This window comes from Gopherus flavomarginatus, chromosome 5 (genome assembly GCF_025201925.1).
Source record: "Gopherus flavomarginatus isolate rGopFla2 chromosome 5, rGopFla2.mat.asm, whole genome shotgun sequence".
Classification (NCBI taxonomy): Eukaryota; Metazoa; Chordata; order Testudines; family Testudinidae; genus Gopherus; species Gopherus flavomarginatus.
In genome coordinates this window covers 129654956-129671488 of record NC_066621.1, presented here as the reverse complement: position 1 = coordinate 129671488, position 16533 = coordinate 129654956, and the positions used below count along the sequence as shown (strand labels likewise).

At 39.2% G+C, this 16533-nt stretch overlaps 1 protein-coding gene across 1 annotated transcript in view; it reads left to right on the top strand.

The window, feature by feature from the left end:
• The window catches only part of CATSPERB (cation channel sperm associated auxiliary subunit beta), a 95962-nt gene that overhangs the window by 11062 nt on the left and 68367 nt on the right, over nucleotides 1-16533 (top strand). The window contains exons 7-12 of the mRNA XM_050956007.1: nucleotides 6135-6227; nucleotides 7201-7319; nucleotides 10143-10175; nucleotides 10768-10834; nucleotides 13317-13363; nucleotides 14145-14297. Of these exons, the coding sequence (XP_050811964.1) occupies nucleotides 6135-6227; nucleotides 7201-7319; nucleotides 10143-10175; nucleotides 10768-10834; nucleotides 13317-13363; nucleotides 14145-14297 (512 nt within the window). The remainder of the gene's footprint in view (nucleotides 1-6134; nucleotides 6228-7200; nucleotides 7320-10142; nucleotides 10176-10767; nucleotides 10835-13316; nucleotides 13364-14144; nucleotides 14298-16533) is intronic.

Below are 16533 nucleotides of genomic sequence, written 5' to 3'. Positions count from 1 at the left end.
CAGTTCAGTGACATTGTCTGGCCTAGTGTGCAATCACAGCCAAAAGGTGAAAAAAGAAACCTTCCAAAAAACTATATTTCTGTTATGCAAATCAATGATACCTGCTCACTTTGACTGTTGAATTTAGGGGTGCAAACCTTCATTTCAAAATGGCAAAGCAGAAAGAGAAGAGGTCTGGAAAAAAGCAACTGAAATTATCTGAGACATTCAGAGAGATTTAAAGGCCAGCACTGTTTAGAGGAGAAAGAATGAAATAGGATTGTCACCTGACCTAATGAATGGTATAGAAAAGTCTTAACTGGGCACTTCTGTTTTGCTCATTCCCAGAAGAGGACATTCTATGACATGCTTTTTTACACAACACATAAATAACTTTATGGGTCTCAGTGCCTCAGATTCCAGGCTGTAAAAATGATCTGAGGCACTGAGGAGTGATGTAACTTGACCACAATCACTTATCAAGTTGATGGTAGAGTTGGAAATAAAACCAAAGTTGTCTCCCAGTCCAGCAGCCCGTCTAATATATCATGCTTTCAGATATATTCTGATCATCATTTGGGTTCAGGAAAATAATTCCCAATAGGATAGTGTTGCACCCTTAGTTGAATTATGAAGGTTTTAAACCTTCCCCTGAAGAAGCCAGCAATGAACCCCTGCTGGAGGATGGACCATTGATTGATTTTTAGTATAGCCTTCTATTATTAGGTGTCTTTTGGTCCTGATAAACTTGATCACATTTAGAAAATCACTCTGAGGGTATGTCTACACTACCTGCTGGATCAGTGGGAAGTGATCAGTCCAGTGGGGATGGATTTATTGCGTCTAGTCTAGATGTGATAAATCGACCGCGGAGCTCTCTCCCATTGACTCCTGGACTCCAGCACTGCGAGAGGCGCAGGTAGAGTCAACAGGGGAGTGGCAGTAGTTGACTCACCATGGTAAAGACACCACAGTAAGTAGATCTAAGTATGTCAACTTCAGCTATGTTATTTACATAGCTGAAGTTGCGTAACTTAGATCGATTCCACTACCACCACCCCCGCCCCGTGTAGACCCAGGCTTATACTCTGTTGTACAGTATGGTGAAACTGGCTTTAATATCTCAGACAGACTAGGCCTGAGATGCAAATAAAAGTGAGCACTGCCATCTAACGGTAGATGTAGGAAATGCTGAAAAGTAAAACCAGCACAAACTTGCTTAACAGTAATCTTGTAAAACAAAAACCAAAGTAAAGATAGAGATATTCAGTAACTTACTATTGTTTAGCTATATCTGTTGGAAAAAGCAGCAGAGTTTATGGGTAATCTGGTCTGTCACACCATCATGGGAAGAGCTACCAAACCAAATGTTAATCCATTTTAGAGATGGGCAAAATGGTTTTATTTATTTTCTATTTATATAGCACCATACATATTGGCCTGAATCCTGAAGTTACTACTCACTTTTTACTCCATTTTTACTCAAATCAAACTCCTTTTGGCATACATGGGAGTTTTGACTGAGCAGAGACTTCAAGATTCAGTCCATGGTGGTCAAATCATAATATAGAATAAATGAAAGGATTATGGAGAAAGGTCTGAGAGCAGGGATGAGTGAAAGCCTTGCTGAAATAAATGCATTTTGAACAGGGATTTGGAGGAAAGTGAATTTGCAAGGCATACTAGATCAGGGAATCTGTTTCAGGCATAGGAAGAAGCATGAAAAGAGGTAGTCTCACAAGCTGTAGGAGATGAGAGGTGGTTTTGCACTTGCTTGTCCACATATAGACTCATAGACTTATAGACTTTAAAGTAAGAAGGGACCATTATGGTCATCTAGTGTGACCTCCTACACAACGCAGGCCACAGAATATCACCTACCCGCTCCTGTAACAAACCCCTAACCTATGTCTGAGTTATTGAAGTCCTCACATCATGGTTTAAAGACCTCAAGGTGCAGAGAATCCTCTAGCAAGTATCCTCCATATATTCAAGTGTTGGTTGTCAAGATGAATTTTTTTGCTCAGCAGTGTCTGTTGAGGCCGCACTTGCACCCTATGTGTCTTCATGCCTCCAACTGAGGGCATAAAGAGTTGTTCCACCCCTCTGTTCCTTCTCACCATATGTGGCTACAAGTCAGTCAGAACTTGCAGTGTCTGAGCTTTTTTTGAGTTGTGTAGCCTTTTTCTGCATATGCAAACAGTCGTAGGTAGTCTGATAACACATACTTAGTGATTAGTATAGTTTTTGTCTTTTTTAATAGCATTTCCTTTCATCTCTTTGTGAGGAAACTAGTTTTATTTTGCTTGAGGGAGGTACTTTCAACACTGAGTTCAGTCACTTTGTATGATCATAAACCCAGGCTTTAAGAATTTCCCTTTGTATAAGGCCATAGTGCCTTTAAACTATGGACATCCTAGATGCTATTGTGTCTAAGGGAAGGGCACATCACGGGAGAGATGTGTCAGCTGTAAGTCACGTTCAAAGACAACCAAAGAGCCAGGAAAGCTCAGCTAAAACTTTTTCTGATGGAGAGATTGATGCATCCTTCCTCTGATCATGGATCCTGGGTTTCCAGGAACAGAAATATTTGAGCACTCTCATCTGAATGTGCTCTTGCTGCCTCTGCCACTTGTGTCTCTGATGTTCTTGTGCTGAAGGATTTGTTCTTCTCCTCTAGTAAAACATTGGATGGCAGTGGGAAGAAGGAGCTTTTAGAGGAAAAAAACAGATCTCCTTCTCTGTGTCCTTCTACTTCTAAGGCCCATTAATCTTCTTGAGCATCAGAGACCAAGGGTAGCTCATGAGACAAAAAAGGTTCAACCAGTGCTCATTCAGGCACCAGTCACTTTATCTCAGGACCTTCATCTTTGGTGCTGAAGAGATCACCTGATAATGACACCTCAGTGCCAAGGAATCTGGTACTGATATCCCCAGTACTGACTCTTCCAGTAGCCTCTACCCCAGTACTGGTAATGGCAGCTTGCTTATCATAGGCATTGTCATATTTAGTACCAAAGATTTACATAGCATCCAAAGACCTATCAGTCTCCTCAGTAGCAGAATCTCCCCTGTTACCAGTGGTAAAGTCACCTCTGCCAGTACTGGCCACTGTCTCAACTATGGTACCGAGTGCATTCTCTGTGAACTAAAACACATTCTATGGTGGCTCCATGCAAGCCTACTCGTACTGCCTCTCCTCTTAAAGAGGAGTATTCTTTTTCCTCTTCTAGCTCAGAGGACAGTAGAGAGCCTTCATCAGCTAAATTGCTACGGTCAAGGTATTCAGGAACATTTACCCCTGGGAGAAATTCCCCTGGGAGAGTATTCCATTCATCATGTCAGCAGCAACCAGTTTGCACAGAGTGCCTCATGGTAGTGGCAGCTTCCCTCAGAAATCTATCAGTTCAAGTGTTCCCATAGCTGGATGATTGGCTTATTCATGGGAAATTATAGCAGCAAGTTGTGGGCTCCATTCAGCAAACTGCATCTCTCTTTGGACTGGAAATAAACAAAGACAAATCAATAGTGACTGAAAAAAACATAGACCTCATAAGAGCCAGTCTCTACTCCACAACAGTGGTGGCTTATCTACCATCAGAGATTCCAAGCCATTTTAGACCTATGTTCCATCTAAGAGTTCACCCCAGGACATCAGTAAGAACTTGTCTCAGACTGCTTGGCCACATCGCTTCCTGCACCTTCATAAAATCATAGAATATCAGGGTTGGAAGGGACCTCAGGCAGTCATCTAATCCAACCCGGTGCTCAAAGCAGGACCAATCCCCAACTAAATCATCCCAGCCAGGGCTTTGTCAAGCCTGACCTTAAAAACCTCTAAGGAAGAAGATTCCACCACCTCCCTAGGTAACCCATTCCAGTGCTTCACCACCCTCCTAGTGAACAAGTTTTTCCTAATATCCAACCCAAACCTCCCCCACTGCAACTTGAGACCATTACTCCTTGTTCTGTCACCTGCTACCACTGAGAACAATCTAGAGCCATCCTCTTTGGAACCCCCTTTCAGGTAGTTTTTTTCCATCCACGTTTGAAAAAAAGGTGAGGGAATGCTGCATACATTAGACAGCCTCTTATTACACACAGATAAAACTAGGCCACTCAGAGCATCCCCAGACTATTCATAGCATATAGAGATAGGGTTAAGGACCAGGTCTTTTCTACTCCAAGACTCTCAAACTGTATCAAGCTATGAGTTGGCTTCTGTAATCCCACCATTAAGAGTCATAGCCCACTCTATGAGAGCACAAGCAACTTCTGTTGCCTCTCTGAGAAATAAACCAATCATAGACTTTATAGAGTAATAAGCATGGCCTTTAGTTCCCATATTCATCCAACTCTGTTCTGTCATGGAGCATCCAGACCTGATGCTCAGTTTGGCAGAGCTGTCCTATGGTCATCATTTAGGTAGACTCTGAGTACTTACCTCCTATAATTTCACTAACAGTGAAATATATACTGTATATACACAAGCAACAAAGGAGAAACAATTGCTTACCCTACAGTAGCTGTGGTTCTTCAATACATGTCCCTATATATAGATTAGACTAAATACATTCCATAATCTGACTCAACCTCTCCCCCATACTCGGTGCTATAGAATCTGTTAACATCAAGATTTCATGGGGCAAAGAATCTGAGGGGGTAGTTGGGGCAATGCCTCTCTTCAATCAGAGGCATAAGGATATATAGGGCATAGACCTCCAACAGACAATGCTGGTCAAAAGAATCTATCTAGAGTGCAGCTGATGCATGCACTCAAAAAGTGGAATATATATGGACAACACATCTTGAAGAGCCAGCTATTGTAGGGTAATAACTTTTTATTTCATGAGGTAGCAAAGCCTGAAACTTCTCCCAAAACTAAAACTAAACCAAATCTACAATTTCTTTGCAATTTTTTTTCTTTTTAAAACTTTCCATACTCCTCTGCCCTTCCTGCTTTTTGGCCAGGACAGGAAAAGGAAATCTCATGACCACATTCATTAATGTCACAAAATTTCAGAGCCAGATGATCTACTAGAACTCCACTAAAGCCTGTTTTGTTAAGATTTACGCATTAGTTTTCAGAGTTTTGGGTAACAAAAACACTATCTGAAACTTTTTGCAGTTTCTCGGTCACTAATTTCAATGAAATCATAACATCAGTGCTTGAAATACAGACTGAGACACCTGATAGGAATTCCCACTGAAATGTTTATTGTAGCTGTTCCAAGTTTTCATTACAAACACTGACAGTGGTCAAACTCAGCTGAGGAAAAACCTGATCCCATAAAAATGAATGGTAAAACTGGCTTTTAAGGGACCAGGCACTTCAATAATTCATGACAAACTCAACGTGTACATCTTTCACTCTTGTTAGATACATATTTCCTTCTTCCTTTTTTATCTCTGTGCTGACTGACTACTCTCATTCCATTGAAATGGTTCCTGAACTTTCAACAATAACCCTCAAAAGCAAGATGTTCTTAGTTAAAATAAGGGAAGAAATCTGCACCACTGTAAGTCTGGACCTTCATCTGGTCAGGTGCATTGAGCGTTTAATAAATAAAAATCACAGCTCAGTTTGTGTTCCTAAAAAGTCTGCAAATCCTTAAAATTAGTTCTAGTCTCAATTTCAAAATAAAATATGGGTCTCATTTATGGTTTCATATCAAAACTATGTGGTACTGATTGATTTGGAAAGTCAACATCTGAACCTTATTGTGGTTTCCCAATCACAGTATGAAAATGGGTAAAACTTGGCAGTTTCAACTGAGCTTTACTTTTGATTTTGGAGTTTCAGACCCAAAATTCAAGTTAAAAGTTCCAAAAAGTGGTTCAAAACCAAAGACAATGGAGTTTCAAACACCTCTGATGTCTGTAGCCAAATTCTGAAGTCCTTACGCAGTTCTCGTTCACTCAAAAGTTACACTGAAGTTTCTGTATTGAAGTGATCAATAGAAGACAGCATTTCCAACCCTGCAGTTAGTCCTATGAAGTCAGTGGGAGTTTTTCCAGAGTGAAGAGTATAGGATTTGGCCTCATATGATTGTACCAGAAGATACTTCTACAAATTGTGAGACACCTGCTTTTAGGTTGTCCTTTTTTCCTTTCATTGCTACATCAATCTTCCTCTTCTTTTTTTTTATTTGTAGGAATTTATTTAGGAGTTACCAGGTCTGGATTTATATCTCGAGAAACACAGTGGTTCAATATGACAAACAGCCTGTGTAGTCTCCTAGACGATGGTAATTCCTTCTTGTTCTTAATAATTTAACAAGTGCAGTGTTCATGATTGCTTGGGTGGTACATTCATTACGCTGTCATGTGAGAGACTCAAGTCTTCACTTAGACTTGTGTTGACAGAACCGTGATGAGATGCCCTGACCCATTTCTGCCCACATTTTTTGCTCCCCTTGAGGTCAGTAGAGATCATCTTGAATTACATCAAAATATAGCATAATGTGTATGTAATTGTCAATAACAAAATCAAAAAACTTAAGAAATAATAATAAAACCAAAATTTATAAATCCATAGCAGGCATGCATAGAGAAGGAAGGCCTGCTTAGATCAGTGGCAAGTAGTAGAAACTAATTTCTGTGGTCCCTTGCTGGACCACATTCTCAATCCAGAATAGAGAAAAGGTAAATATCGCAGGTAGTGCTTTGAACCCTGTCAGAGAGGAGAAAAGGACATTACAGAGTTGCCCCGGTGGTCCCTACTAGCTAACTGGAGTGGAAAGTGTGCTCTGGAAAGGGACATCTCTCAGTGCTTTGTAAGATGAGAAGTACTAAAGTACAGAGTGAGTGCTGAGCTGACCTAGGAAGCTCTTAAAGGGTCCATGCTATAACCTGCAAGGCAAAAGGAATAATCAGTTCCAATAGGAAGAAAGATATATGGTTTTTGAAGCTATTCTGAAGCAGCAAAAAAACAATCCTAATTCCACTCTACCTATCCTTTTGGCCTTATTTTCAGGTTCAGGCTGGCCAGCTAAATGGCATTAGTGTCAAATTCTAAAACCTACATGATTTGTAAAAATGTCTCTCATTATTTCATATGCTGAATCCAGAGGGGAACTGAGCACTTGTAATGATACCCACAAATGTTCTAAATGGCTAAGTGATTCTTTGGCTTGAGTGTAGACTACAGTCATGACAGATTTGTGAATGCACAAAACAAAGCAGTGATTATTCATAATGCTGTTTTTTCTCTTCCATAAGACTGTGCTGGCCTTTCACTTGTGAATATAATCTTAACGAATAATCGTTTAATAATCCTCACTACATTGGGCCTTTTCATCAGTCAAGATCTACGCTATCCAACTGGAAGGATTTTAAATGTATGTGAGTTTGTTTATAAATTAAGTAACTTTTAAAGCCATATTTGCAAAGCTTAAGACAAATAAAAATTTGCACAATTGTGCAGTTATTTTTGGAGAAATCCTTGTGGAAATATAGTAAGGGAGATTTTAACTTGTGTGGCTAGCGGGATTACCTTTTTCTTAGCCTTTTAACATGAGATTAGGAAATTAGGAATAAAGGAAGATTCAGAATTGTTAAAATTCAGAACAAGGAAATACAACTGTCCCATAGCATAATGGTTAATTTGTAGAGTAATCTTATTGTAAGAATGTTTTGTGAAAAATGTAGCACATTTAGTCATGCTCCTTTTAACTATTTATTATATTAATAAACTTTAATGCCAGAAGAGATCTTTTGGGTCATCTAATTTAAACTATCCATACAAGAAGTTCCTTTACTCTGTTAGTCTGAAAGCAGGGTTTTCAATGGATTTGCTAACTTACATGTTCTGAAACCTATATATGGATGTGTTGACCAGAGTTGCTTTGCCAAAGGATTGGATCCATCTTTTCAAATGATTGGCTGTGCCACAAGTAACGTGGCAAGGCCAATTCATTTGATCAGCACTAGTGGTAAGTGGAAGGTTGGTTGATCACTTAGAATTTGATGCTGCAAGATGCTGAGCCTTCTGGTCTTCATCCAGAAAAGCACTTAAGCACACGCTTAACTTTAAACATGTGAATAGTTCCACTGAAGTGAAAGATATTAATTCTTACTTGCAGTCTCAATCTTTTTAGTCGCACACATATACTCTCTATAAGCAACTTATTTCATTATGTCCCTAACTGCTAACAGTGGACCAAATTCTGAAATCTTCTTCTGTTTTTAACTCCACACTACGATGCTTTCTTAGGGTGTCCAGGACTGAGAGTCACCTTGTTACCCACATCCCTATCTCAGTGAGAAAGACAAGCTTGTGCTGAATTGCTTGTCTGCTCCCTGACACCACCAGTCTGTTAGCTACTCAAACAATCTCCTTAGAGCTCTACCAGTCCTTACTTTGCCTTGCAGGTACAAAAGGTAGACTCCAGATCCTCAGCCCCTCTAAAAGCAACCCTTCCAGTGTTCAGCCCCATCACTGGATGCTTTCAGAAATTACCGGGTTTGCTGTCATCAAAGGGAGCTATATACAGTACACATCAGCTTATTTGATTCAGCTGACACTTTGCTTAATAACACAGCACTGAGATGTATTTATAATAAAAACAAGAATCAGTTTATTCACAAAGAACAGAGATTCAAAGACTTAAATAAGTAGAGAGTAAGAATATTGGAAACAGAAGTATAAGATGCTTCTTAGAGTCTAAACTTAATGTTAACAGGCTCAAATCCTTGTCTGAAGTAGGTTCTCATCTAAAACAACTTCCCAGCACTACCACCAAGCATGGCTGGGATCTACTTTTTATGAATGCAAAATGTGCTGCCCTTCTTCCTCCCTCAGTGGTGGATAAAAAGCTGTCCCTTTCCCCCAGATACAGTCCAGTAAACCTTTGAAGTGTATTCTTTTGAAGTGCATCTCTAGATAAAACACTTCTTCCCCATTGTTAATTTCCTGTGTGCTCCTTTCTTGTTGACTTCACTGGTCACTGATGACATGGAATGTATATGTAGCTTCCACTGTGTTTGCTTCACTGTGCTTAATTTACATCAGAGACAAGGATAGGTGAATAGGCATGCTTCATTTGGCAGAAAACCCATTTGTCAACTCTGCCTTGTTACAGCCTTTAGAATATATTTTCAGTATGTATACATAACTCCTTTTACAGTGTCAGTACATACATTTCATAATGATATTAATGAAGAGTGTGTCACTGGCTTTCATTTAATACCTTAAATGACACTACTTATGGATTAATACCATGAAAGCAGTGTTTTAGGTGTAGTGAGTGCATCAGGTTTGATAGGAGTTACTGTTACAGAACAGCAAACCCTTTATCAATTGGTGTTGGAGGTTCTGAGGGTCATACTCACTCACTAAATGGTAATTTTGTCTGAGTAAGGATTTATGGATTAAGATTTAAGGATTTGGCCCGATTTGATTACTAGTTTACCTTATTTAAAGCTCAAAGTACATGTCACTGGCCAAATTTTGCCCTTATTTACACCTGAGCTAATCAACAGAGATCTGTGTGGGCGTAGCTGTGAACAGAATTTGGCTCCATGTGCTTCTATATACTTACAAAATGAAGCTATGAGAATAAAATTAGACTGACTGTAACTGAAATATTTATATAATTAAAAACTCCTAATTACAAGTTGTCAAAACAAATCCTATTAACTTTTAAATAATTTGTACTGTACATGTTTCTACAACTTGTTATTGCAGACTGGATAACCAGTGATTTTCAATGAGTTTATATTGGAGATAGGCCTGAATCAAAACCATGGATTCAAATGTCCCAATAACTCGAAGAAATTCAAAACCAAATTGGAATCTGAACTCTGGAGCTCAAACCCATCTATCATTTCTGTTAATCATGAACATATTTAATAACTGATAGGAAAGGCATTTCTTGATTGTTAATGACTGGCTGGAGAAATTGAATATGCTTAATATTCATGAATTGCCAAGAAATACCCTCCCCTATTGATTTTAATATGTATATTATATGCAAAAAACTATGCTAAAAGAACATTATTAAGGTTGCAAAGTCACGCATTCAACATTTAGTAAATACCAAAATTAAGGCTGTGTGTGTGCAACCTTAATTTCATCCCCTAGTGCATATGTATTATGATAATCTTTAATTACATGATCACATACTAGTTGTACTAATTTTTTGCTTTCTTTTTTTCCCTAGTTCACCAAACCAAGCTTCTGTGGCTTTGAAAGGGTGAGAATCTTGGAAAAGCAGTTTTCTTAATTTTCTGTTTGCTTTACGTGTTCACAATACGAGATCACTTTACACAAGTGAATTAATATTAAAAAAAACCAGAAATATTTGTAATTTCTGGGTTAGAACACCACAATTGCCTAACAGTTCACAAAAACATTTTAAGTTAGGCCAGCCTACTAAGAATAATACAGCAGAGAGAATTGTAGGCACGCACAATTTACTTTCTCAGGTTTGAACTTGGCTGTAGACACTGAGTAGCATTATCACGGGATTTTTTAATGACTACCACTTATCAAGGCTTTAGTTTCACATGTTGTTTGAAAAATTACACCTCCAACAGCTTTATGTTCAGGCCTTGCTTATTCCTGACTTGGAGATTCAGGAAGTGGCTGTATTCTCTGACTCTTCTTTCCCCATCAACCTGTATTTATTCTTATCTATATAATTGATCAAGTCCAACCCTCCTTGCACCCTCCAGTGCCTTTGCAGGATTCTTTAATGCAAACTAAGCCATTATTTATGTACAGAAAAATTACATCACAAAGGGATGCAATTATTTTAATTATATATTTCCCTCTGTTTCTCATAGGATGATTATTTCAGCGCAAATGTATGGTATAATGTGCAATGTCTAGCTAATGCAGAGAGCTATGAAGGTGAGAAGTTCAGATGTAAACATTTTTAAATCTATGAAATGGAGGGAGAAAAGGAAAAAATAGTAAAGCATAGTTATGAACTGAGTTGTGTTCGCATTAATCACTTAACTTGGGGTTTGCACAGGAGTTCGGCACCCATATCCTACTCAATTTCCATGGAATTTGGGACCAAACTCCCTTAGAATCTTCTGAAAATCCCAGCCTTAACTATAAAGTGTCTTTAGTTTAGGGGCTGATCCCACAACCATTCTCCCACAACTTATGTACTCATGAAAAATGCTAAAAAACAGTAGCAGTGCTGTGGTTCTTCTTTGAGTGGTGTCCCTGTGGATGTTCCATTTTAGGTGCGTATGTGTGTCTGCACCTTTGATGGGAGATTTTTGGTAGCAGTGCATGTTCTCCCATGCATGTGCCCACATATCCTTGTGCCCCATACCAAGGCTATATAAGGCTGCATGGGAAAACTGTCCTCAGTTCCTTCTCACCCACCTGCATCCAGAAATGGAGTTTAGTATGTGCCTGTTTACTGTGTATCTGTTCTCATTCTTTTATTTAATATTTTTGCTTTATAGTTAGTTCTTAGTCATAGTAGATTTAGTACCTGATAGTTGGAATGTATGTTCCTCTTTTTTCTTTTCTTTTTTCTTAAAATATGTACATGTGCACACACACATACACACTTTTATTTTTATTTTTCCCCTATTGAGGGGTTTGAACAACTTTTTCTTCTGTTGGGGATGCTGGGCTCCCTGAGATGTAAAAGGTCCTTCTCTTGTCAACAAGCAATCCCTGTTAGTGACAGGCATTCCCACTGCATTCATTGCTTGGGAGACTCTCACATTCCCAGCAAGTGTAAAATCTGCTTTTTAAGGGAAGATTCCATAAAAACAGGGAAATTAAGTACAGATTATTAATGATGGAGCATGCCTTAAGACTGGCTTTGGATCCAAGTACAGAAAACCCTCTATATGGGGATCCTCTCTGTTTGTCAGTGCCCCGTCGTCATTGAGATCACAGTGACTGAGAGCTTCCAAGGGGAACATATCCCAAATTTGTCATTTACCTTACTCGTTTGTTAATTGGTTATAATTTCCCAGATTAGTGGACCACTTTAGTGTAAGAGAGGGGAGTGGGGAAAAAGGATTAAAGTAGGAGGTATGGAACAGAATACAGTAGAACTTCAGAGTTACGAACACCAGAGTTACAAACTGACCAGTCAACCACACAACTCATTTGGAACTGGAAGTATGTAATCAGGCAGCAGCAGAGACAACAACAAAAAAGTAATACAGTACAGTACTGTGATAAACGTAAACTGCTAAGTTAAAAAAAAAGGAAAGTTAAACAAAAAGATTTGACAAGGTAAGGAAACTGTTTCTGTGCTTGTTTCATTTAAATTAAGATCATTAAAAGCAGCACTTTTCTTCTGCATTGTAAAGTTTCAAAGCTGTATTAAGTCAATGAAAGAACAACCATAATGTTTTGTTCAGAGTTACAAACATTTCAGATTTACAAACAACCTCCTTTCCTGAGGTGTTCGGAACTCTGAGGTTCTACTGTACATATATCTTCTTGCAGATCCACCTCCCCTCCAAGCCTCTTCATCAAGGGGAAATAAAAGAAACAGTTATCCTAAAATTGTTCCCCATGTAGCTAAGTGCCTTTTTGACAGTGCTTTCTGATCTTTCAGCCGTTTCCTGTTCTCACTTGGTATAATGACAGCTTAGCTGCAGGAGGTTCTAGCTTTGCAACAGACAGCTTTTCACTTTTTCATTTTTAGACTTTTCCAGTTATCCTTTGACTAAAAAGTACTTTTCATATCTAAAAAATATTTTTTTTATTTTACTGCTCTAACCCTTAAACTCACAGATTTTGAAGAATCCTCCTGAGGATTCTCCCTTTAAGAGGGACTGCCACTTAAAGGCTTCCTGTCTCTCCACGAGTGCTGAGCCAAACTCCCAGCAGCCTTCTTGGAGTTTCCTCAACCAAAAGTGTTATTTGAACCGAACCCTGAAGGGGATTTTCAAATGGTGGAGGAGGACACAATGTAACTGACCTAAACTCTGGTGGGATGGAGAATCAGGTAGAACTGGAACCCAAAAGAGAACCCAGGGAAGAGTCTCTGTAGGGTTGGATGAAATGTGGCACATACCACAGAGGCAATCGTTCCCTTTCCAACCTGCCGAAACCCAAATCAGCTTGTACAGGTTCTCTCTCTGTATAAGGAACAGAGTTGGTGTATGTGAAGGAGGGAGTATAAATTTTTTATATATATGATATATATATATTATATGAGCTGATATAAGCCTTTATTTTCAAAAGTGCTGAGCATGTTGGGTACTGAGCTGTTTTGAAGAACTGGCCTCAATTCTGGGAAATCTGTCCCATAAAGATGAAACCATACTGGTCTTTTTATATTTTTATATTACAGCTATTGCATGCTGACTTCAGTGTTTAGATAATACCTTTGTTTTTTCCCTAGTGGATTACATTAGTCTCTCATTCAACAAAGATAAGACATTAAGCCAGGTATGGTAATGCCGTAAACCAGGTAAGGTTTGCATTGGTTGATCGTAACTGCAGTACTAATGCAACAGTATTCCCACTGATATCAGTCTATATTTTTAACTTCCTATTTCTGTGTCATTTTTCTATCTGAACATGTAAAATCTTGATGTCATAGCTCATTAGTAAAAAGTTGGCACGCTATATGTCTCCCAGTTAGTTTCCTAGCTTTAAAATTGCTTTCCAAATTAATATGCAATACCATTTAGCTCATACTATGACCCCATTGATACTTCCATTGGGTAACATTGGTGGCCCCAGCACCAATGTGGATCCCACTAAAGTCAATTAGGCTCCATATGGGCACAAAGGGCTGTCTACATGGATGTAGTTGCAGCTTAAAGGGCCTAAAGTTGCAATTGTTTACTTGAGCTGCTTCCTTAATACTCCAAGAAAATTCTCATTAATTTCCACTTACTTACTAGTTCCCATTTGTCCATATCACAAATCCAACGTAGAGGTTGGCTTCTAGATAGTTGTCAATTTCTGCCCAAAAGAAGAAACCCAGGAACCGAATAAGACTGAGTTTGGTCTTGCTGAAGGGATTTGTGCGAAGGCTTGTGCAGTTTTGTTAGTCTCATGCTCACAAGCATTTCATTGAAGTCAATGGAGCTGAGCCAATTTACACCAGCTGAGGATCTAGTCCTCCATTCTGTTCTGAAACCAAGCTTATGATACACTACATACAAACCCATTCAAACTTTCATCACATTGAGTTCCTAATCACATATTTCCTTCCTCTTAGGTATCTACCTGTTTCTATAGTAATGATCCATATACAGAATGGTACAGTTGCTTGCCCCATAGATTTCATGGTGGAAAGACACTTTCTAGACGAGTAGTGGCATTTCTTATTGACTATCAGCAGAACACTGGAATAGGTCTTATAACTGTTCAGGTACAGTATGGAACCCCAGGCATAATTTCCACCACTTAGCACATCTGCACTTTAATTTATAATCTAAATTAAATTGCCCATCCTTCCATGCCATTCTGTTGTTCTGTTCAAGACAATGTTTTTTGGATAAAGGATGCCAAACAGTATCAGTGAGTATTAGAGGAGGGGAACTGAAACTTAGGAGATCTGAGTTCCATCCCTGACTCTTGCACTGGTTTGCTTTTTGGGCAAGTCATTCACCTTTCTGTGCATTAGTTTTCCCATCTGTAAAATGAAGATAATAAAAAATTATTAATCTACAGTGACATTCTCCCCTGTGCAGAAGTCCAGAGCAAGGCCTGTGTTGGGTGGAAGTGGTGCATTGGCTTGGTGTTGGACTTCTGCACAGGGATGAACTTCACCCTAGTGTTTGCAAGTACTTTTTGAAATCTTTGCATGGAATGTGCTACAGAAGTGTGAAGTAGTAATGGGATGTTTCTCCTTTATTTCTGTATATAAAATGGGTCCTTCTTTAGGTGCCTTGCACTGAAAAAAGGTTATCTGTGCAAATGGCTCTTCACGAGCAACTATATTTTGATGAGGAAAATCAAACATTTAATTGCAGTTCCCAGGATGTCTTGTAGCACAATTGGAAACAAAATGCAGCTCTCCTGGTTCTCAGTCCTCTGCTTTATTCACAACCCCTTTTCCATCTTTTCTAAATGCCACAAAAGCCTCTTCCTTCAATTACTAGAAATTAGGGAATGTTTCTATTTGCACACAGAGACCCTATTTTCACACAGACTGGCTAACCTAGTGAGGAGGGCTTTAAACTAGGTTCCACGGGGTCAGGTGAGCAAAGCCCACAGGTAAGTGGGGAACATGAAGACCTGGGAGATGGGTCGGAAACAAGAGGGAGCGTGGGCTATAATGGCAGAGAGAAAGGAGGGTCAGGGCAAAACTGGGAGGTAAGATCAAACCAGTATCTTAGATGCCTACATACAAATACGAGAAGTATGGGTAATAAGCAGGAAGAACTGTAAGTGCTAATAAATAAATACAACTATGACATTGTTGGCATCACTGAAACTTGGTAGGATAATACACATGATTGCAATGTTGGTGTGGATGGGTATAGTTTGCTCAGGAAGGATAGACAGGGGAAAAAGGGAGGAGGGGTTGCCTTATATATTAAAAATGTACACACTTGGACTGAGGTGGAGATGGACATAGGAGACAGAAGTATTGAGAGTCTCTGGGTTAGGATAAAAGGGGTAAAAAACAAGGGTGATGTCATGCTAGGAGTCTACTACAGGCTACCTAACAAGGTGGAAGAGGTGGATGAGGCTTTTTTTAAACAACTAACAAAATCATCCAAAGTCCAAGATTTGGTGGTGATGGGGGACTTCAACTATCCGGATATATGTTGGGAAAATAACACCGCGGGGCACAGACTATCCAATAAGTTCCTGGACTGCACTGCAGACTTTTTATTTCAGAAGGTTGAAAAAACTACTGGAGGGAAGCTGTTCTAGACTTGATTTTAACAAATAGGGAGGAACTTGTTGAGAATTTGAAAGTAGAAGGAAGCTTGGGTGAAAGTGATCATGAAATCATAGAGTTTGCAATTCTAAGGAAGGGTAGAAGGGAGTACAGCAAAATAGAGACAATGGATTTCAGGAAGGTGGATTCTGGTAAGCTCTGAGAGCTGATAGGTAAGGTCCCATGGGAATCAAGACTGAGGGGAAAAACAAATGAGGAGAGTTGGCAGTTTTTCAAAGGGACACTATTAAGGGCCCAAAAGCAAGCTATTCCAATGGGTAGGAAAGATAGAAAATGTGGCAAAAGACCACCTTGGCTTAACCACGAGATCTTGCATGACCTACAAAATAAAAAACGGAAACTAGGTCAGATTACAAAGGATGAATATAGGCAAATAACACAGGAATGCAGAGGCAAGATTAGAAAGGCAAAGGCACAAAATGAGCTCAAACTAGCTATGGGAATAAAGGGAAACAAGAAGACTTTTTATCAATACATTAGAAGCAAGAGGAAGACCAAGGACAGGGTAGGCCCACTGCTCAGTGAGGAGGGAGAAACAGTAACAGGAAACTTGGAAATGGCAGAGATGCTTAATGACTTCTTTGTTTCGGTCTTCACTGAGAAGTCTGAAGGAATGTCTAACATAGTGAATGCTTATGGGAAGGGGGTAGGTTTAGAAGATAAAATAAAAAAAGAGCAAGTTAAAAATCACTTA